Source organism: Capra hircus, chromosome 12 (assembly GCF_001704415.2).
Source record: "Capra hircus breed San Clemente chromosome 12, ASM170441v1, whole genome shotgun sequence".
NCBI classification, from domain to species: domain Eukaryota; kingdom Metazoa; phylum Chordata; class Mammalia; order Artiodactyla; family Bovidae; genus Capra; species Capra hircus.
The window spans coordinates 68,752,907-68,777,636 of record NC_030819.1 but is presented as its reverse complement, the minus strand read 5'-3'; the positions used below and the strand labels follow the sequence as shown (position 1 = coordinate 68,777,636).

The 24,730-nt window shown below is 37.8% G+C and overlaps 1 protein-coding gene across 1 annotated transcript in view; it reads right to left on the bottom strand.

Annotated features, from left to right (window-relative positions):
• Positions 342-24,730, bottom strand: part of SUCLA2 (succinate-CoA ligase ADP-forming beta subunit) — a 59,017-nt gene continuing 34,628 nt past the window's right edge. Inside the window, exons 5-11 of the mRNA XM_018056754.1 lie at positions 22,108-22,236; positions 18,990-19,128; positions 10,131-10,292; positions 9,898-10,040; positions 8,023-8,143; positions 7,012-7,100; positions 342-1,290 (exon numbers count right to left, since the gene is read on the bottom strand). Coding sequence (XP_017912243.1) covers positions 1,216-1,290; positions 7,012-7,100; positions 8,023-8,143; positions 9,898-10,040; positions 10,131-10,292; positions 18,990-19,128; positions 22,108-22,236 — 858 coding nt within the window. The 3' untranslated portion in view covers positions 342-1,215. The remainder of the gene's footprint in view (positions 1,291-7,011; positions 7,101-8,022; positions 8,144-9,897; positions 10,041-10,130; positions 10,293-18,989; positions 19,129-22,107; positions 22,237-24,730) is intronic.

The following is a 24,730-nucleotide window of genomic DNA, read 5'->3' as shown; positions in this document are numbered from 1 at the left end:
GATTCAAACCAGATCATCTACTTTCAAATTCTGTGCTCATGATCATTGTGCTATGCTGCCTCTTGTGTGTGTGTGTGTGTGTGTGCGCACGCACGCGTGTGATCACATTTCAAGAAATAGGTAGAAGTTCTCAAATTCACCAGTATGTTTACATACGTGGTCTACTCCTTAGCTGATATTTCCTCCCATGGTGCTTAACCTGTTAATAGTTAAATTATTAACTGTTTTATGCAATGAAGATGGACATCTACATACACACACATATACGAACTGGGACACAAAGGACAGTGTGGGCTTTTCTGGAGAAGAGTACCAGATGGCAAACATAGAAACAGTGGAACTCAAGTGAAATATCTTTAGATTGCTTTATTATATGCAAATATCATTCCTAGTACACAATCTATGAATCAGTTCCTCAGAGGTATTTAGTGCAATGATAAACACATCACTTTTTACTGTGTTTACTTAAAAAGGAAAAAAAAAATCCAAATCACATTGGGAGATCTTTATTAATTTAAATTGATATTGTTAATTTTGTCTGCCAAGTCCTTAGTAAATAGACCCTTATTTGATACAAACTTCCAGGTTCTCAATAACACAGGATCATCATGAGGACTAGCAGTTATCAAGAGTTTTGTAATGATTAAAATAATGTTCAAACAATTCATAAGTTACTTCACCGAAATACTTAAAAGAATATTCTGGGGAGTGTTTGAAAGATCTGCTTATAAATAGTGACTGATGATATACTTAGTTAAGTATTTGGTGCTGAAGATAAACACTTCTTATATAAAACATTGTTTTAATACATTGCTCTACTGATGAAACTAGTTTATTAGATATAATACATTTCTAACACTAAAGAATAAATCTTTATCTTCATATTTACTTTATTCATAAGACTCTTATCAATGAAGAATGCTGTACCCAACAATAATAAACTGGCATACTGCAATAATAAACTGGCGTATTCTGTAAAAGTGAAAAAGGAAGCTGCAGCAGAACAGACCAGATAACTGCCTTACACATTCTTTACACAAACAGCCCCTTTCGAACAGAAATAAACGCGGACCAAACGCTTTTAGTTTTTATGCCTAGGTGGTAATTACAAAGCTGCACACGCTTAAGAGAAAAGGAACAACAGGAATACAGAACACAGTATTTTTAACAATTATAACACATTTAACATCCTCAGTCGACCACTGGATTCTCAGATCAGATTGGCAACTGAAATTTCACATCCACCTGGGCTTGCTTGGCTAAGGTCACTATCTCAGAGAGCTTCACAACCTGAAAGGAAAAGAAAACAAAAATTATCTCTATTTTCACAAGAACACAGAATCAGAACAATTGGTCAATGTGAAATTAACTGCATCTTCAATCCTTTTCATTTAAAACATCTGGGCTACTCTGATATTGTTATAAACTACTTCACAGTCTCAGAAGCATCTGCCACTCTGGCATGCATCCATGCTAGGCTGCTTCAGTCGTGTCCAGCGGTTTGCGACCCTATGGACTGCAGTCTGCCAGGCTCCCCCCTCTGTGGGATTCTCCAAGCAAGAATACTGGAGTGGGTTGCTGTGCCCTCCTCCAGGGGATCTTCCCTACCCAGGGATCGATCCCGTGTCTCTTACCTCTCCTGCACTGACAGGAGGGTTCTTTATCACTAGTGCCACACAGGAAGCCCTTGCCACTCCTAGGACGACAGTCAAATCTAACACTTCATAACCTGCATATTATAACCCACACTAGATTCTATTCACATATATAAAATCAGAAGGTATTAAATAGACACATATCTTATATATGTATATACCTCTTTTTCATTGCCCTATTTATATCTTTATTTTTTTCCTCTTTTTAAATTGAAGTTTAGTTGATTTACAATGTTGTGTTAGTTTCAGGTATACAGCAAAGTGATTCAGTTACTCACATATAGATTCTTTTCCAGATTCTTTTCCCTTATAGATACTGAATATAGTTCCCTGTGCTATACAGTAGGTCCTTGCTGATTATCTATTTTATATATAATAGTGGATATATGTTAATCCCAAACTCTTAATTTATTCCTCTCCCCCTCCCTTTCACCTTTGGTAACCCTACACTTGTTTTCTATACCTGTGTCTATTTCTCTTTTGTAAGTTCATCTGTATCATATTTTAAACTCCATATGTACGTGGTATCATACAGTATTTGTCTTTCTCTTTCTGACTTCCTTCACTTAGTATGATGATCTCTAGGTCCATCCATGTTGCTGCAAATGGCATTATTTCATTCTTTTTTATGGCTGAGTAGTATTCAATTGAATATATGTGTATGTATATATACTGCATCGTCTTTATCCATTCATATGTTGATGGACATTTAGGTTGCTTCTATCTCTTGGCTACTGTAAATTTGCTGCTATGAAAATTGAGGTGCATTTATCTTTTCCAATTACAGTTTTCTGCAGATATATCCAAGAATAGGATTGCTGAATCATATGGTAGTTTTATTTTTAGTTTTTTGAGGAACCTCCATACTGTTTTCCACAGTGATTTCACCAATTTACATTGCCACCAAAAAACTGTAGGACATTTCCCTTCTCTCCACACCTTCTTCAGCATTTATTTATAGACTTTTTAGTGATGGTTTTGCATTTCTCTAATAATTAGCACTGTTGAGCATTTTTTCATGCGCATGTTAGCCATCGATCTGTATGTCTTCTTTGGAAAAATGTCTATTTACATCTGCTGCTCGTAACTATCAGAGAAGGCGATGGCACCCCACTCCAGTACTCTTGCCTGGAAAATCCCAGGGATGGAGGAGCCTGGTAGGCTGCAGTCCATGGGGTCGCAAAGAGTCACGACACGACTGAGCGACTTCACTTTCAGTTTTCACTTTTATACACTGGAGAAGGAAATGGCAACCTACTCCTGTGTTCTTGCCTGGAGAATCCCAGGGACGGGGGAGCCTGATGGGCTGCCGTCTCTAGGGTCACACAGAATCGGACACAACTGAAGCAACTTAGGAGGAGTAGCAGCAGCAGCCCTTAACTATCTTTGACGATAGAAATAGTAACTGTCTTAGCTGGATACTACACAACGCAAAGCACACCTAAATAAAAGTTTGGGGAATTCCCTGGTGGTCCAGTGGTTAGGACTTAGAGCTTTCACTGCCAGGGCCCAAGTTCAATTCCTGGTCAGAGAACTAAGATCCTGCAAGCCACATAGCATGGACATAAATAAATAAATAAAAGCTGATTTTAAAAATATGTATATAATCCTAGAATGTTGGGATAGGAGCTTGAATCTAGAAGTTACTATTTTACTTCCTGTCAGTAAGTTAACAATTATCAACCTGAATTCCAATGTTCTCTCTATAAATCTATCTGAGAATATTCAGCTGGTACCATACAAAATATACAAATTAAACATATCTAAAACCAAACAACAAATTTAGCTTCTCTCCTCTCCAGCAGAATAGTTAAGAGAAGGTTTTAGACACCTTGAGTTCAGATCCCACTCTGATGTTTACAACATGTGATCCTGAATAAGATTAATGTATCGAGCTTTTGTTTCTTCATCTATAAAAGTGGATATTATATCAGCAAACTTACATTAAGTCAGGTAATAGTGGAAGGGGAAAAAAAGGCTTAGCATTGCATGCATAATAAATTATAAATGGCAGCAACTGCTAATATTATCATCATATTATTAATATTGTCATGACTTCCATAACCTCCTACTCACTAGAAAAACACTACAGACACAACTTAAATCAACTGTTCACTTTTATCTTCCACGGTCTATTTGATCAAGCTCCTACGGATTCTTACCCTTTCTCTCCATGTCCAAAGAGAGCTTTTCCTAATTCAGGCTCTCACTGCAAACAAGCATATTTTCAGAGAAAAGTTCTAACCTATTCATTCCCTTCACCTCACCTCACATATAATTACTGAACTAGCCAGACTCCTACTATCCCTCACTCTTTCCTTCAGCAACTGATCCCACATCTCAGTGTCAAAGCAGGCTTTCTGAAACACTTTCTCCCTACCATACTCTTACTCAAAATCTTAATTTAAACTCAGGATTGTGTGTAAGTTCACAATGAACTGTCTATGAACTTCAGATAAAAGTCAAAAGTTCACATTTAGAAACACCTGTTTCCACTACAGAGTATTCACCAAGATATAGTATTAAATAAAAGAAATGAGGTAAAATACATGTTACCATGATGTAATGTGGGAAAGTGGAGAGATATATGTATACACATACATAATACCGTATTTGTGTTTTTAAAGAAAGTGAAAGATGAACTAAGAAATTCTAATAAAAAAAAAACTGATTACCTATGGGGAAGGAAGAAACAGTAATAGGTATAAAGGCTAGCTTCTCTGAATATATCTTGTTTTATAGTTTGACTTTGGAACCAGGTAAATATTTGCAACAAAAAAATTAAGCAATTACTTTAAAATAAAAAAATGAAACTGCATCAAAGTGGGATAAAACAGAGAACTATTTCACAGGAATTTTAAAATCCAGCAAATCTGGGGAAATACTTCAAAGGACAAAAAGAACTGTGGACACAAATCTACTACTCTACTTTCAGTAGACATATTGTTAATATCATTATTCTAAAACTGTCCTGTTTGTATTGAGGGACAAAGCAATGAATATTTATGTTAGCATGGAATGGGAAAAAAAAGAGAAACACATCAGATAAGAAAAAAAATAAAACTGTACTCCTGGATTTGGAAATATCAGTATGTGCTCATGTATTTCTCTCTTTAAAAAATATGTATTTTCCTAGGCTTGTAACTTAAAATCTAGAAACCATGAACAACCCAAAAGTTATAAGTACCCTTAAGGTTTAAATTGTGATATCTAAACACCATTTGGCTGATTTCAGGTCAGCAGCAAGAAATGTAAAAACGAGCCTGAAACATCTCATTACACCAGAAAGCATATCATGGGACGTGTGAGGAGTCAACGTGAAGAGGTTCTCACTGACCACAGATGGGATAATCTAAGAATCAGTAAAAATAACTAAAATGGACTGAACCACATCAAATGTATTTAAATCCATGAGTTCAAAATAGGATGTGCATACATGCATGCCATGTAACACACAACACACACCTAAAAACAAAAACTAAGAAACAAAATAGCCTGGGTTACTGTCATAGGCCATACTGGAGGCACTGATACCATCAGCGCCTTAGCATCATCAACTCATGTACCTGAAATGATTTATGCAAATTTAAAGATGTTTTAAATATCTACACAAAATCATTTAAAATTTACTTATCAATAAAAGCAAAGAATCAAGTAAGCATCCTGCCTTTTCTAGGCAAAATGGGCACCATGACAATAAAATAATTGATACAAGAAAAGTTTCACTTTTTATATGTATTCCATATAATAAATAATTACAGAATTAGAAAAATCACCACTTTTGCATAAAATGTTGCATCTAAGTTATAAGTGTCAAGGACTGCTAGTATTATCTGAGAAGTTACTTGACATTTATATACCTCTTTATGTAATTACACAAAATCAACAATAAAATATTCTTGCTTCCCGCTCCTCAAAATCAAATACATATATGATCAAGCCTATAGATTGAACTACCAGTTTACAGGAAGTATAGGAGCAAAGGAACATGTTAACGCATTACTGACCAGGAGATTTTTTGCAGAAACTAACGCCTGTGTCAGACTTTATTTTTGGGGGATTCAAAATCTCTGCAGATGGTGATTGCAGCCATGAAATTAAAAGATGCTTACTCCTTGGAAGGAAAGTTATGACCAACCCAGATAGCATATTCAAAAGCAGAGACATTACTTTGCCGACTAAGGTCTGTCTAGTCAAGGCTATGGGTTCTCCAGCGGTCATGTATGGATGTGAGAGTTGGACTGTGAAGAAAGCCGAGCGCCAAAGAATTTATGCTTTTGAACTGTGGTGTTGGAGAAGACTCTTGAGAGTCCCTTGGACTGCAAGGAGATCCAACCAGTCCTTTCTGAAGGAGATCCGCCCTGGGATTTCTTTGGAAGGAATGATGCTAAAGCTGAAACTCTAGTACTTTGGTCACCTCATGCGAAGAGTTGACTTATTGGAAAAGACTCTGATGCTGCGAGGGATTGGGGTCAGGAGGAGAAGGGGACGACAGAGGATGAGATGGCTGGATGGTATCACCGACTTGATGGACATGAGTTTGAGTGAACTCTGGGAGTTGGTGATGGACAGGGAGGCCTAGAGTGATGTGATTCATGGGGTCGCAAAGAGTCGGACACGACTGAACAACTGAACTGAACGCCTGTGGCCAGCAATAGATTATGTAAGTTAATACTGAAACATTCCAGTGAATAGTGTTCAGGCAACAATGTATTAATACAACTCTGGTCAATAAATTGTTAAATGACACCCCATAGATACAATCATTAAAATCCAGACTACAGGAGACACTACTAGCCCATCAGCCTGTTTTGTTTTCAACAAATAAACTTAAAAAGGGGGGTGGGGGTGGGCAAGGGGGAATCTATAAGGAGAAATTTAGTGATATATTAACCAATTGCAAGCATAGATTTATTTTGATCCTAAATCTAACAAAGATCATAGGCAAAGTATATTTATGAAAATCAGAGACGTTTCAACACTGACTCGATTCTTTTTTATAAAATATAAACCTGCTATCCCACCTGAAATAACAATAATTCCTTTATATCATCAATACTTTTATCTTTTATAGGTACATGATGGTATGTATGAAATGATATAGTGTCTGGGATTTGCTTCAAAATAATCATGGGCAATGGAAGGAAGTAGGTAAAAATTGACAAGGTTGGGCATGAGTTGGTAACTGTTTAGGATGTTGGGATATGGGATATGAAAGGTATATGGGATTCAATATTCCTAGTATTTAAGTGAAACACTAATTATTAGCAGTATTAGCTGTTCACTTTAGAATCGAAGTGCCTGTAAACCTTTCAGACACTGCAAATTTTTCCTTAGATCAACATAACCCGTTTACCATTTTAGCAGCTTCGTCCAAGTCATCACAAGCAAGAATTTTAAGTCCACTGTCCGCTATCAGTGCCTTAGCATCATCAACTCGTGTACCTGGAAATGATTTATGCAAATATAAAGATGCTTTAAATACATACACGAAATCATTTAAAATGTTTGTCACAATATACTACAAATATAAAATTTCAACCAACTTCTGTCATTTAATACAAATGCTTCTAAACCAAAGAAAATACTGTAAAAACCTGGAGCCATCTTGTAAAATACTTTGCCTTATCACATTAATGGTAATTCAGACAAGTCGGAACTCAAGACAACGCATAGCAAATAATGTATCAACTTATACCAAACAAAACTATCAATAATTTTGTCCCAATGTTAGATTTTTTTTAACTCACATTTTAAAAAGTCTCTATTATACACTCTTATTTTTAAAATACAGCTATTTATTTATTTATTTATTTTTAATAGCTTCAACTGTAGGGCTGACTTTTTTTTTTTTTTACTTTATTTTACTTTACAATACTGTATTGGTTTTGCCATACATTGACATGAATCCGCCACGGGTGTACATGAGTTCCCAAACATGAACCCTCCTCCCACCCCATATCATCTCTTTGGATCATCCCCGTGCACCAGTCCCAAGCATCCTGTATCCTGCATCGAACACAGCCTGGCGATTCATTTCTTACATGATAGTAGACATGTTTCAGTGCCATTCTCCCAAATCACCCCACCCTCTCCCTCTCCCTCTCCCTCAGAGTCCAAAAGTCCGCTCTACACATCTGTGTCTCTTCTGCTGTCTCGCATACAGGGTCATCATTACCATTTTTCTAAATTCCATATATATGTGTTAGTATACTGTAAAAATACAGCCATTTAAAACTAAATTTAAATGAACTAAACTCCCTGGAATTACGAACTTTTAATAATGAACTTTTAAAAGTTTAAATAAAAGTTTAATTATGAACTTTTAGAGTTAGTGAAACAACTACAAGATACCTTTTACACTCACCTTGTAACCGTACCACGATCGGTATTTTAATTTCCAAATCCTTTACTGCCATGACTATACCCTGTGCAATAACGTCACACCGCATGATTCCTCCAAAAATGTTGACCAAAATAGACAGTACCTGTCAATAAAATGTTTTGGGAGGTTAAAATTTTAAAGGAATGACTCTTTTTCCTTCCTTCTCAGGAACACACTCATATCTGGGCCTTGTGTGTGCGCTCAGTCACTTCGGTCATGTCTGACTCTCTGCAACTCTAGGCCTACAGCCCACCAGCTCCTCTGTCCATGGGATTCTCCAGACAAGAATACTGGAGTGGGCTGCCGTGCCCTCCTCCAGGGCATCTTCCCCACCCAGGGAATGAACCTGCATCTCCTGTGTCTTCTGCATCACAGGCAGATTCTTTACCGCTGAGCCACTGGGAAAGCCCTATCTGTGCCTTATAGAAGTTAACCCCACAGAAACATTTTCAGACCAAACAGCCATACTGTCTGCATGCAGCTCTCCTCACTGAAGTCTGGCAGTCCACCACCCACCAAAATTTCCTTCCCCTCCTTGGGTAATTTCAACACCTAGTTCACAGTTTCTTCTCTCCTGTTCCATATTATGGAGAAGGCAATGGCACCCCACTCCAGTACTCTTGCCTGGAAAATCCCATGGACAGAGGAGCCTGGTGGGCTGCAGTCCATGGGGTCGCTAAGAATGGGACATGACTGAGCGACTTCCCTTTCACTTTTCACTTTCATGCATTGGAGAAGGAAATGGCAACGCACTCCAGTGTTGTTGCCTAGAGAATCCCAGGGACAGGGGAGCCTGGTCTATGGGGTCGCACAGAGTCAGACACGACTGAAGCAACTTAGCAGCAGCAGCAGCAGTTCCATATTAACAAGACCTCCGGATTCCGTTTACTTGCTTCCTATTAAGCAAAGCCATTAGTCCAGGCCACGTGGTAAGACAACGTTATGTGCAAGATCTCCAGCTTAGTCCTCACGATTTCTCTTCATTCTTCCCCAGCAACTCTACCAACTTTCCACAAACACCACATCCCCCAAAGCACTCAACAATGTGGCCACTCTTGAATACAGGCCACATTCAAACCTCAGGGCTCATTTGGGTCAGCATTCTTTCATGATCACATAGTCAGGCCACGCTGATTCTCCCAGTTTATCAGCTCTGTCTTCTGTTCTTCTATAGCACTACATTCAATTCATCAGCCTCAACACACTATAGAAGGCCTTGAAGGGAAAAACCATGTGTTCCTAAATCCAAGCCCAGTGTCCAATACAAAGGGACATATGTATACAGCTACTTCAATGCTATCCACGTTGTCACCCCGGGCTCCAGGCCTGCTTCCAACTCCAATGCCCCAGCACAGGAACTCTTCATGTGCTTCTCTCCTTTCTTGTACACAGGCCTAAAAAGCCATGCTTAGAAATATAATAAGAACTCTAGTTCACATTATTGGGATTCCCTGGTGGCTCAGACAAGTAGTCAACAGTTAGGTAATTATATAATGCTCTGCTTTTAGAGTTTTTGCCAAAGGAAGCTACAGGAATATAGCTCCAATAAAATTTATTTTAAAAAGAATAATTATAAAACAAAAGAAACAAAGCATATTTTATATCTCATTTTAGTTTAATGCTCTTTATAAAGTTGAATATGGCAAATAAGTCCATAGACTCAAAGGGAAAGAGCAATAAAATGAAAAATTTTATCAAACAATTCTAGAATCTAACACCAAGAAAAAATACACAGCACCATCAATAACAAATATTTATTAATGACCTATGTATGCTCAACAAGTAAAACTATGTACTCTACTGATTAATCAAGTTACTTCTTACCATTCAAATCTAAAACACAGGTTCTGCCCTTACCTTTTTATCTGAAGTAATAAGTTTAAACGCTTCTGTTACTTGATGGACTGTGGCACCACCACCAACATCAAGAAAGTTAGCTGGAGTCCCTCCATGGAGTTTTATTATATCCATTGTAGCCATAGCCAAACCAGCACCGTTCACTATCAAGAGAGGAATATGATTTGTGTAAGCGACAAACATAAAGAAAAGAAGACTAACCAATCCACCTCTAACATAAGAACACGTGGTACCAAGACAGCCTATATTTCCGTCAAGGCCAATGTAGTTGAGATCTGCCTTAGCTGCATCTTTGTCCCTTTCATCTTCCTGGGTCCAGTCCTGCAGGTCAAAGATTTTCTTCTGTCGGTAAGCTGAATTAGCATCAAAATTGATCTTTGCATCCATACACAGCACTTTAAAGGAAAAAAAGAAAGCGATTTTAATTTCAAGATAGAAAAAAAAAACTATACAATAATCAAATGTTTTTTTACTTTAGGGGAAAAACACATTTTGTTACTTACTGAAAGCTTTTCAACTCATGTTCACAACTGATTCAAACTATCTCCTGAATAAGAATATGTGAGAATTTAAAACTGTCCCATCAAAGTTACTGCTTCTACATCTCTCCTAAGCAACAGATAAGGAAGAAAGAAAAACCTCAGAAGCATTTAATGTTCTTTTTAATCACCAAGAAATAACAGTCCATGCTCTTAGCTAATTCCATTGCTTGGGTTCTGGGTCCCAACTCAAGGGCACTGTCACAGCAATTCTGCTTTTCCAGCACCATAAATTTCACTCCACTTTTCCATGGGCTAAATTAAACTGGCTTGCAAAAAAGGCTATCCTTTCCCCCACCTAATAAAAAGAAAGAAGAAACTCTTTTACCCACTACCTCCCCGCTTACTCTCCTCTTCTTATACAGCATTATTCACAGAAAAAGTTAGCTGTTTAAATCTGGGGTCAGCAAACTATGGCCCATGGGCCAGAATCAGCCTGTGCTGGTTTTTTAATGGCCTGTGAGCTAACAAAGGGTTTTACACTTTTATGAATAAAGTTATCAAGAAGAAAAAACAAAGGGTAAAGGAAGAAGGAGAAAAACAGCAGCAACTGAGACTATACACGGCCCACAAAGCCTGAAATACTTATTATCTGCCAATACCTGTGCTTAACTCACTGCACCAAGTTTTCCTCCTGCCATTCTCTCTTAAATTCACTCTAATCAAGCTTTTACCTGCAGCGCTCTACCAAAATGGTCCTTACGAAGGCTAATTCTCTGACTTCATCTTTCAGTATTTTATCCCTTCCTTGCTCCAATCTAACTACAACATTGTCCTTACTCCTGAATGGATAGAGATGAAAAGAACCAAGCAGTTTCAGCTGCTGCCCAAAACAAGAGACAAAGTTTGGAGTCAGCCAAGTTAACTAACAACAACAAAAGCCAACCATTCTTTCAGAGGAAGAAGACAGAATTCAGCCTCCCAAAATGTCCAGTATAAAAATTACTACATCTCTTAAGAAACAGGAAAATGTAACCAATGGCAAAAAGGAAAAGCAGTCAAAAGAAATAAAACCCAAGATGACTCAAATTTTAAATTATCAGAGAACTGTGAAACAGCTTTTTTAAACATGTTTAAAATGACTTAAAGGAAAATATGTTCATAATAAAGCACTAGATAAGAAATATCATCAGAAAATAAAACTATTAAACGAACCATATTGGAAATCTAAACTGAAAAGTACAAGATGTGAAATCACTGGTGAATGATAATATATATGTTTCTCATATGCTTCAGATCCCTTGTATTTTCATAATCACTTACAAATTTATAAATTGTGGCATATCTATATATGTTTCTTATATGCTTCAGATCCCTTGTATTTTCATAATCACAAATTTATAAATTGTGGCATATCTATATACGACAGGATTACAAACATTAAAGTAAATGTTTTAGAAGAATATTTCAGTAAACACAAAAACTGCTCAAGGTACGTCCCCCCAAAAATCTGCATATAACTTTATAGACAGCCCTCCATATCTGTAGCTTTGCATCCACAGATTCAACCAACTACAGACTGTGTAGTACTGTTGTACATAGTTACTGGGAAAAAAAAATCTGTATATAAGTGGACCCTCACAGTTCAAACGCATGTTTTTCAATGATCAACTGTGTATCTATTTTTTTTAATGAGGATTACATGGATTACATTACTAAGGAACGAATCCTTAGTAGGCCTCCAAGGCATACAGACTCAAGAAGATCAAGACAGGTTCACTAAGTTGAGGGTGATTCTCCAATAAACACAACCTGGGGTGAAACACCTAGGAAGCATATTTCCTAGGCCTGAGCTCTGTAACAGTCAGTAGAACCAGCTACTGACAACTCTGCTAACTAATAAGCAAGGGTATGTGTAATAGCAGCAAACAGAGCCCACGCTCAATTCATAGTGTTCAAAGAGGGAAAGCTTTTAAGAGATGTACATATGGTTTTTCACCCCTATAAATCACAAATACCAAATTAATTGCCAAAATCACTAGGCCAAAATTAATTTCCTGCTCAAAGATTTCTCTCAACTGATTTAAAGTCCACAAGTAAAATAATCACCCGGCATCCTGGTAAGACTAAAATCAATCCACTCTCCTTTATTCAGCTTTTGCTGAGTCCCTGCCACGTGCTGTGCTGTGCTTAGTCACTCAGTCATGTCCACTCTTTACAACCCCATGGACTGTGGCCCACCAGGTTCCTTTGTCCATGTCGATTTTCCAGGCATGAATACCAGAGGGGGTTGCCATGCTCTCCTTCAGGGAATCTTCCCAACCCAGGGATTGAACCCAGGTCTCTCCACATTACAGGCAGATTCTTTACTATCTGAGCCACCAGGGAAGCCTGAGTTTCTGCCATGACCCTTCATAAAACGAAGTACATGGTTCTGAGAAATAACTGTGCCTGAGATCACTGTTCCTGGCAGTGGGAATGGCCTGGGTTTGGTTTTTTTTTCCCAAATTTGGAGGGTCAAAGCTGTGATAAACTTATATGTATTATTAACCTTTTGTACACCATTAGAATTGAGGTCCATAAGAGATCTGAATTTCAAATAATGCAACTTCCGAGACTACAGAGAAACTCGACCTATTCCTATGGAAAAAAAAAAAAAAATCCAAACTGCCCTGGCTGAAAGAATTTAAACTGTATCTAGAATTCACAGCCTCGTGTTCAATGAAAATAGTCAAGAAATTAGCAAGAACATTAATTTCTTTGAATTTCTAACTCAGATAAGAGGATCTGACTTGGGACTTCAGTTCTCTAGGTCCTCTGGACTTTATCACATTTGTATCTTTATGTCTCAGGTGTGTCTTTATGCAGTTTACTATTAAAAGTATTTCAGGGAATTTTAATGCTATATAATCTAATCTCACCCATGAACTTCTGATACTCCAATAGACGACTGGACATAATCTGGAATCAGAAACAGAAAAGAGTAAATTTCCAGAATTAAGCCTAACACCTTCTTAAACGGCTGACACTGGTATACTGTTTTGACCCATTTTGGAAATTTCCGGGGGTAAAAATTCAAACTACCTATAAGGGAACCCATAACATCCAAAGGAACAACGGCTGGGACTGGAATGACAGCCTCAAAATCAGAACAAGACTGCAAACAGACAGCTAATCTCTCTCCCTCAAAATTTCCACATCCACGCTGATAGATCACAGGCTTGATGGCTGAGCTCAGTGGGTAAAGAAAATACTGTGAAATGTTTGGGAGCAGGTGAGCAAATCCCCCAATCTGGATGTTTCCTTTCACATCCAAAGGGCTCACTTAGTGTAACATCTGTCTTGTCACTGCCTCTTTACTTACTTCTTCCCAGAGGAAGGGAAGTAAATTAACTGTCTAGTTAATCTAGATATTATAAAACCAGACATGCATAATTTAGCTCAATCTTTCTTCCTTTTGGGAGTAAGCTTCCCACAGGGAACAAGCATTTCCAACTGCTATTTCCAAGGCATAGCCTATCCCTGAAAGGACTGCCCTGTTAAAGCCTCATATGTAAATAGATTTATTAAGTCTGTCTAATTGTAATTTAGCTGTCAGATCCATTTTAATTAGAACTCAGGCAGGGAAGATGGGTAGTCACTGGAAGATCTCTCAGAAACCCCAATGATAGCAATGGTATGTCGAGCTATTTAAGCAATTCTGTTCAAATACATATGTATATTTTTATATTACCCTATGTTTTCAGAGCATTACTAGGAAAGTAAGTCTACAGTCTACAAGCTTGCATCTTAAAATTATTCAAACAATTAAACCAGTACAAATTAACAGGTATACTTCAATTCTATGCAGCAGATATGTTCCAAAAGAACTGTGCACAAAGGAAATAATTCCAAATTTAGTCATTCAAAATGTCCTTAAACTACTATTTTAAGGAATACTGTGATAATTTCCCCAAATGTATATACTATCTTGTCATATGGTAGCTTAGTACAAAAGGAGATAAATATCTTTATTTCCTATTTTTTTAAGTATTACTTTCAAAACTCAGTATGTACCTCATAAATAAAACATATCAATCTGTAGATGTTTAAAAACTACCCAGAGTACACTGATCCAAAGCCTCCATTCAAAATACATAAAAGAAGGTACTGTGAGAAATGTAGATGTGTTAACAGAGCCTGAGCTTGAACTCGTCTGTAAAATAAACCCTTCTCTCCACTCCCACTGCCTCTGTTATCTTCTGTTTGGACTACTACTAAGCTTCTTAGCCTAAAAGACTGCTGTTGTTTAGTCGATAGGTCGTGCAACCCCATGGATTTTAGCCTGTCAGGCCCCTCTGTCCATGTAATTTCCCAGGCAAGAATACTGGAGTGTATTGCCATTTCCTTCTCCAGGGGATCTTTCTCACCCAGGAATTGAACCTGGGCTCCTGGCTCAGTGGTAAAAAATCTGCCTGCCAATGCAGGAGACTCAGGAGATGTGGGTTCAATCCCTTGGTCAAGAAGACCCCCTGGAGAAGGAAATGGCAACCCACTCCAGTATTCTTGCCTGGGAAATCATAGACAGGAGAGCCTGGTGGGGGTCTATAGTCCATGGGGTCACAAAGAATTGGACTGAGCACACAGCACACATATTCTCCCGCATTGGTAGGCAGATTCTTTACCACTGAGCCACCAGGGAAGTCCCAGCCTAAAAGATTACCCCAACAGCTAATCCCTTACTACTCCAATACTGCTGATAGACTACTCTCTACCCAAAATATCCCTGTCATACAACTGTGTCATATCTAAGAGTACAAATTCTGCAGTGGACTATTTGGATTCACAGTCCAGTGCCAGGAGCCAACGTGAGGAATCCCACCCGTGACAAGGTCATGCGGCAGAGATCTGATGGGCAAGGTCGAGTCAGATCTCAGGTTTTCCCCCTGGTATTTCCTGAGCGTGTACCCCCCAAAATAAGAATATGCCTGCCTGGAAAAAGTCATCTCAAGGCTTTAGTCTTCTGCATTTGAAAGGGTGTTTCAATCCAAAAACCCCTCTGATGGCTTTTTAGCCTGCCTGCAGGACTCCTACAGCTGCGCATGTGATTGTTTGAGGCCTCCTGACTGCAGGAGGCACAGGAAGCTTAAAACATCCTAGGAATGTAGGGGCTTCCGAGGAGTCAAAATCATCAGAATAGGGCTGATTAAAGGTTTCATTTGTTGAGCCAATACTTGCTGCCAAATTTTCATGTCTTTTACTTGTTGATAATAGTTGGTATATAGAAAAAACAAGTAGCAACATTAGATCTTTGAGTTAAGTACCTTCTTTGTTATAACCCACTGCGCCTTTGTTCTATAGAGATGTAACTTTAGTGCTTTAAGGAGATGCAGATTAAAGAAAAACACTTCAGGGGAAACGAAATTAACATTCATTAAGGAAGAGAGCCAAAAAGTGTTAGCAAGCCTCTCGGCCAGAAGATAATGTAAATCACCTGAGACCTTTTGTATACAGAAAGAGTCTGGGCTGCTAAGGCTACATAATTTTGTATTACCCATTGATCTCTATGTATAATCAAAAGTATAAAAGGCCTTGAAGGAAAATAGAGGGGGGGCCAGTCATTGGAAGGACTGGTTTCCCCCGTGTCTCCTCTTTACTCTAATTTCAGGCTGAATTCCCATCTGGGGCGCGGAGGTTCACCATGTCTACTTACTTGTCCCCCATAAGAGAGCCCAAGGCGGGGCACTCTCCGATATTCAAATGGACACCGGCAGCCTAACGTAGATGGTGCAAGTTCCTCGTCTGGAACTTTATTGGTTTTCCACGTAAATCAAGTTAATCAGCCTCTTTTCTCCACTTAATTTTCCTACTATACTATTTCTTCCTAATCTATCTTATATTAATAAATAAATAAGTCTTTCCTCGCCAACACCGTCCCCGCTTCGAATTCCCTGGATCCACCGGGGCTGGCCCCTGGCAGTCCAGCTCTACCATTAGCCATGTGTCCCTGGGTAATGACTTAAAGCTCTTGATAACTCAGTTTCCTGCCCTATAAAGTAAGGATAGTAATAGTACCTACCTTGCCAGAACTGTTATAAACATCTAATGAACTACAGGGTCTATATTTGAAAAGCTCTTACAATAGTGCCTGGCACAAAGTATTTCTATGTTTTTGTTTATAGAGTGAAAATATTTTAAAAAAAGAAAAAACTTTACTGTAGGAAACTAAATTATACTTAAAATGTCTATTTTGTACGGTCAAAATTCAAAACTATATACTATGAAAGAAGAAATTGGAAACAAACCAAAACATGGGAGACAAGCTGAAACACAGTAGAGATATTTTTCACAGACTAAGGAAAACAAATAAAATGACAGAATTAAAATCAACAAATGAAGAACAAAATCAAAAGCCTCTGTATAGCAGCAATAAACAGTAAGAAAATACAATGGCAGAAAAAAATCCTATTCAAAATAGCAACAAAAAATATATTTCTACAAATAAATCTAAAAAGAAAGACTTTCCAAAAGATGCCTTATTTTAAAAAATATAAACGGAAAAAAACTGTATTTCTAGTTGGAAAACCTGATTTCTAAAAAGATGTCGATTTTCCCCCAAGAATTTATAGGGATGATACAATTCCAATAAAATTCCAGCATGACTGGTTTTGAAACATGAAGAAAAGATTCTAAAGGTTGCCTAGCAATAGGAATTAGTAATTTGACATCCAAGTACCAAATGCAGGACTAAAGGCTTTAAGGAATCTGAGAAGCTCTAAACCACATGAAAGTTTAGACTTCTACTGTGCATATGCACACGCACCCATGGGAACACTGGTTCAATTCCTTGGTGAGTGTTACTCGCTTTCATACAATTTCACTGCATTTCTTAAAATTAGTACCTGACCCACAATGGGTTAAGTAACGCCAATCTAAAAGAATAAATAGGTTAAGAACCGTCTCCCTAAAAAAAAAAGGGGAAAAAAAAGTTTTATACAGATTCTCCTACACAAATTATTAAAATTTCATTTTTAAAATGTGTATCAGCCCTCACTCTTTAAAAAGTTTAACTATTTTAGTTTTATAAACTACCTCTTTAATCACAAGAGAATTTACTCCTTTGTCTTTATATAACCTTATGAATGACCACCTAAAAATTGATTTCTACAATAATAAACAGAACTCATTAGAAATACAAAAGTAAAAGAGCTCTACAAATGCTTAAGGGGATTAGAAATATCCAAAGAAATGTGAAATAAAATCTAACAAATCACAGCAAGAGAAGCAATTAACATGAAATATCAAGAAAAACTTAGGCTACAATAAAGCAGCTTATATTTTTAGAATATCTATACAGGGAAGGGATGATAATTCAAAATCTGACTTGCCTTTTAAACACATATAAAAGGAAAGCTGTCAAAGTGATAAGCTAGTCTTTTTTCCCTAATATTAAAAGGATTCCAGTATCAAAATATACTCTTTGTACAAAAAGAATCATGTCTCTGAAGTCTGAAACCTGGGGAGATTAAAATGGCTAATTACCCCAAACTAAAACTATCCACTTCATGGGAAATAGACGGGGAAACAATGGAAACAGTGTCAGATTTTATTTTGGGGGGGCTCCAAAATCACTGCAGATGGTGACTGCAGCCATGAAATTAAAAGACATTTACTCCTTGGAAGAAAAGTTATAACCAACCTAGATAGCATATTCAAAAGCAGAGACATTACTTTGCCAACTAAGGTCCATCTAGTCAAGGCTATGGTTTTTCCTGTGGTCATGTATGGATGTGAGAGTTGGACTGTGAAGAAGACCGAGCGCTGAAGAATTGATGCGTTTGAACTGTGGTGTTGGAGAAGACCCTTGAGAGTCCCTTGGACTGCAAGAAGATCCAACCAGTCCATTCTGAAGGAGATCGGCCCTGGGATTTCTTTGGAAGGAATGATGCTAAAGCTGAAACTCCAGTACTTTGGCCACCTCATGCGAAGAGTTGATTCACTGGAAAAGACTCTGATGCTGGGAGGGATTGGGGGCAGGAGGAGAAGGGGACAACAGAGGATGAGATGGCTGGATTGCATCACCGACTCAATGGACGTGAGTCTGAGTAAACTCCAGGAGTTGGCGATGGACAGGGAGGCCTGGCGTGCTGTGATTCATGGGGTCGCCAAGAGTTGGACATGACTGAGCGACTGAACTGAACTGAACTGATAACTATCCACTACAGCGCTAAATACTCTAATCCAACACTGCCCAGCAGAACTTTTTGCAAGAATGAAACTGTTCTGTATGTGTGTTAATGCACTAACCACATGGGGCTACAGAGCACCTGAAATGTAACTAGTGCAACTGAGAAATATTTTAATCTTATACCATTTCATTTTAACTGCCACATGTGACTGTTAGCTGGCATACAGTACAGCTTTAATCCCTCTGTGTCTAAATATATAAAGTGTTTGTTTAATGTGTCTCTTTGTTCACGTTCACTCTTTTCAAACGTTCATATTCACTCTTTTCATTATAAAACAAGTTTCTACATAGGAATGAGTTCACTTCCTTATGAGTTCAATTCCTCAGTGAAGCATATGATAGGGGCTAAACAGATAATCAACGTTTGATGAAAGAAGATACTTTACCAGCTCCATCTGAATCCTCTACCATTGGATTTATTTCTACCATGGTTGCATCGTATTTCAGAAAAAGGTCATAAAGCTTGATCATGTTTTCTGCTGCAGAATCCACAATACTGGCTGGAAATCCCATCTTCTCTGCAAGCTGAAAGCAATATGTCTCTTTATTATAGGAATGCTGCATGATATCCAATCAACATTAAATTGTTACAAATAAATAACCTTGTAGTTTATTATTTAAATAAGCATGAATCATTTATGATCAAATATTAATCACTATTATCAATAAATGGTTAAACAAAACTATGCAAAATCCTCACAAAGCAGATAGTATGCCCATTTTACAAAGAAAGAGATTCCGAGAGGTCAAGTGACTTGCCGTTCAACTCAATTCCTGTTCTGATGTTTATCCCATAGCCTCCATACTGCTACTGAGCCTTACAGAGAACCTAAACTGAAAAAAGAGGCTTATATTTTATTAAAACTACATATAAAAGGTAGACTACTAATCTCACTGGTCTAAAAACAATGGCCAAAATACTAACCCTATTTTACCTTTTAGGTAATTTATGAAGAGTGTCTGCTGCTGCTGCTGCTGCTGCTAAATGGCTTCAGTCGTTTCCGACTCTGTGCGACCCCATAGACGGCAGCCCACCAGGCTCCCCCGTCCCTGGGATTCTCCAGGCAAGAACACTGGAGTGGGTTGCCATTTCCTTCTCCAATGCATCAAAGTGAAAAGTGAAAGTGAAGTCGCTCAGCCGTGTCCAGCTCTTACCGACTCCATGGACTGCAGCCTACCAGGCTCCTCCGTCCATGTGATTTTCCAGGCAAGAGTACTGGAGTGGGGTGCCATTGCCTTCTCTGATCAAGGGTGTCTACATTCAGTAAAATGACTAGTAAAATGAGTATCATCCTATTCATTCAGAAATCTGCTGCTGCTGCTGAGTCACTTCAGTTGTGTCCAACTCTGTGCGACCCCATAGATGGCAGCCCACCAGGCTCCCCCGTCCCTAGGAGTCTCCAGGCAAGAACACTGGAGTGGGCTGCCATTTCCTTCTCCAATGCATGAAAGTGAAAAGTGAAAGTGAAGTCGCTCAGTCGTGTTCAACTCTTTGCAACCCCATGGACTGCAGCCCACCAGGCTCCTCCATCCATGGGACTTTCCAGGCAAGAGTACTGAGTACCTAATAAATGCTAGATTCAAAAGATAACTTAAACCTAAACTTCCCTGGTGCCTCAGCTAGTAAAGAATCTGCCTGCAATAAGGGAGACCTGGGTTCGATCCCTGAATTGGGAAGATCCCCTGGAGAAGGGAAAGATTACCCACTCCAGTATTATGGCTTGGAGAATTTCATGGACTATATATAGTCCATGGGGTCACAAACAGTCAGACATGACTGAGCGACTTTCACTTCAAGCTTCTAATCTAGTAGAAGAGTTCACAATCTTGAGCAAAGATTTCTTGCTAAATATACCTGAAGAGCTTTTTAAAAAATACATACACCATGGTCTCAACCCAGAGGCTGTGGTTCACAAGTTCTACAGGCAATCAAGTATCTATAATTTTTTAAAGTTTTATAAGCAATTTTGACCCTACAGAAGAAGCTACATGTATGGAAGTTACATGTCTCTTTTTTTAATCCTAAATGCCACAGCTGCTCAGAAACCCTCTGGAGGAGTTTTCTCCTGTTTTCCAATTGTTATCTAAAACTACAATACATTTAACTTTTAATAATAGAAAATATTGAATTCTTTGAAAGTGAATGTGATTCTGCAAGAAGTCAAATGCAAACAATTAAATACAAATAAAATAAAGTGGATGATCTAATTGACGAATGTCATTTGGGGTTAAGACATTTCAAAAAAAAACAGGAAGAATTAAAAGTACCATTTCATTTAGAAAGATTTCAGAGGTCACAATCTACTGTTTTAAATTTAAACATCTGAAAATTGCAAAAGAATTCTGATCAGCCTAGTATGACATCAGTTTGTCTCACATTATACTGAGTAAAATTTCTGTTCATCCATCACTCAAAAAGCTACAAACTTAGTACACTATTCCTTCAAATATTGTTGTAAATCAAATGTTTTCTCTCTCATCTAAATTCAAGACTCCAGTTACCACTCTCATATAACTATCTAATGAGTCAAATCTCTGTCCCCTTTAAACATTTATACCACTCACTTGCCTAAATGATTTGCTTCACGCTTTATCGGGGAGGTCTCTGTATCAGTCAAAATTCCTGCTCTACTGTACTTCAAAACCATTAGCTTCGTTTGACAGTTTCCTGATAAGAGATGTTAATTTCATTCAAACTTTAATACTCAAACTTCTTTTTAAGATGGGTCACTTATTTTTTATATATAAACAATTTAATAGCAATATTACAAACATTACCAAGCAACTCTCACACACCATAATTAACTTCATACTTAAGTTTTTGTCTTGGAGAGCTCTTTTTGAGGGGGGAATGTAATGAGAGGCAGAGGCACACAAGGATGGTATAGAAAACTAGTGTAATTGCAGGCAAAATTTATTGTGCATGTGAATACACTGAGAGAAAGCCCACAGCTTTAATCAGATTCTTAAAAGCACCCATAAAACCCCCAAAATAAAATCACTGATCTATCACAGGGATATATGAGACAGTGTCCCTACCATTCCATATAGTGTATAAGAAATAAAGGGGGGACAGGAACATATTAAATGCCACCATGCAGATGTAAAATCCGGAGTATCACTCCAGGTTCTTCAACAAATGAAAGAAAATGGATGAAGAAAGTGAAGAAAAGGAAACCTACAAGCTATTAACAGAAGAAGACCTATGACACCTATTAACCAACTGCAATGAAGGAACTTATGTGGATCCCAACTCAGATTCTAAAAGAAAAAAAAAAAAAAAAACACACACGAGACAACTAGGGAACTGGAATGACTGGGTAAGTGACAATACTGAGTTTACTAGGTATGGCTATGGTACGTATAGTGGCTCTTTTAAAACAATCCTTATCTTTAAAATGTTTTCAGAAGTTTTATCAAGCACTTCACTTACATAAAGTTAATTCTCTTTAAGTGTTGCAATTATCCAATTAAAAGCTAGACATGTTTCAAAACACAACATACCCGGACAGCTTGTTCCTTTTTGATGCCTTCTACAATATCAATAGGCTCTTTAACTATGGCCTCAGGAGTCTCAGCAGCAACATCTTCAATGTTGACACCACCGTGAGAACTTCCTATTAATACAGGACCCTAGCAGGAAGGGAAACAGAAAAAACATCTAGATTTTATTTTGGGCCCATCAATAAAATCTTAAAATCTATTTATGCATACTATCAAACTTATACATCTGTCACTTCCCACTATTTTTAAACCCCCTTGAGAATTTATCCTTGCATCTCCTACAGTGTTCTTCTAAACATTCAATTGAAATAATGGAAAGGCGGAGGAAGACATTTTCTTACCTGTGAGAGGAAAAGGATTAAAAATGTACACAATGTATACCAAACTATAAATATACACGTATATGTGAAATATAACCTCTACATTTCTCACAAGAATTGCAGGGACATTAAAGTATTGTTTAAAGAACATTTAAAAAATAACAGAAACAGTTTACTGATACTTAAAAGGGAAAATCTAATGAACAAACGTTCCGATTTATAATCTCTAGGCTATTGGAGGTCAGTGAAAAAGAAAGCTGCTGCTACTGCTACTAAGTTGCTTTAGTCATGTCCGACTCTGTGCGAACCCAGAGACGGCAGCCCACCAGGCTCCCCCGTCCCTAGGATTCTCCAGGCCAAGAACACTGGAGTGGGTTGCCATTTCCTTCTCCAATGCATGAAAGTGAAAACTGAAAATGAAGTCACTCAGTCATGTCCGACTCTTCGCGACCCCATGGACTGCAGCCCACCAGGTTCCTCCATCCGTGGGATTTTCCAGGCAAGAGTACTGGAGTGGGTTGCCATTGCCTTTTCCGAAAAAGAAAGCTATCTACCTTCAAAGAAGAGCTCCAGCTATCATCATGAAGAATATAATAAGGCATAAAGACTAACCAATTAACTTTTAAGTCTCTAAGATCAGTTAAGGAAAAAACCTTGAAGCAAAATTATCTAATAGATTTACCAATCTATGGACAAAACTGGAAATAATCTTAATATGCAAAAATAGGAAATGGTAAAAACATACTGAAGATTATTTAATGCTTCTGGAAAGGAAAATGATTCAGTAGTATAATCTGGGGGGAAAAAGGTACAAAACCCTAGATTCTATACTCAATTTTTTTTTAACATAAAGTGTTTAAATGTGCACCCTCCCACCATTCACAGACACACAAAAAGATAAAAAATAAAACATTAAGTAAGACTTCTATTATTTTATTTTGTTATTTGTGTCACTATTTGGTGACTGAACAACAACATTTTCTTAAAAAAGAAAACTTCTACAGTGAATACATGATTCTTAAGTCAGGAAAGAAAAAAATAAACCTAAAGACTAATTTCACTTTTCTACCACAGCATGTAAATGTCTCAGTAACAAATTCATTTCAAGATATAAAGTAAAGAAATAATATTATTGGGTTGGCCAAAATATTTCTCCGGTTTTTAAAGTAAAAATAAAAGGCACATTTGATCTCTATCAACTTCAACTGGTCTACTCGACCAAGCGGCACTGTCCAGCAAAAAATATTCCAGAACAAAACTTCACAAACCGTTTTTGACTAACTCACCCCGTCACAGCACCTTATGTATACACTGCACAAATCTTTTCTGTGTATTTCAGTTGCATTTTTACTTTCTTGAAACAATAAACCATAATATGCCAAAAACACTGCTTTTATTCTTCCATCTTCAATATTAAAATGGCTATAGAAAAATTCACCAATTGTGATTTTATTAAAAGCTCACTGATCTCACAGCTGTTACAACACATGTAACAAAACTGTTTCAAATGAAATTAAAAACAACTAAGCCACTGGAGAAGGGGATGGCAAGCCACTTCAGTATTCTTGCCATGAGAACCCCATGAACAGCATGAAAAGGCAAAAAGATAGGATACCAAAAGAGGAACTCCCCAGGTCATTAGGTGCCCAGTATGCTACTGGAGATCAGTGGAGAAATAACTCCAGAAAGAATGAAGGGATGGAGCCAAAGCCAAAACAATACCCAGTTGTACATGTGACTGGTGATAGAAGCAAGGTCCAATGCTGTAAAGAGCAATATTGCCTAGGAACCTGGAATGTCAGGTCCATGAATCAAGGCAAATTGGAAGTGGTCAAACAAGAGATGGCAAGAGTGAACGCCGACATTCTAGGAATCAGCGAACTAAAATGAACTGGAATGGGTGAATTTAACTCAGATGACCATTATATCTACTACTGTGGGCAGGAATCCCTCAGAAGAAATGGAGTAGCCATCATGGTCAACAAAAGAGTCCAAAATGCAGTACTTGGATGCAATCTCAAAAACGACAGAATGATCTCTGTTTGTCTCCAAGGCAAACCATTCAGTATCACAGTTATCCAAGTCTATGCCCCAACCAGTAACGCTAAAGAAACTGAAGGTGAACGGTTTTATGAAGACCTACAAGATCTTTTAGAACTAACACCCAAAAAAGATGTCCTTTTCATTATAGGGGACTGGAATGCAAAAGTAGGAAGTCAAGAAACACCTGGAGTAACAGGCAAATTTGGCCTTGGAATGCGAAATGAAGCAGGGCAAAGACTAATAGAGTTTTGCCAAGAAAA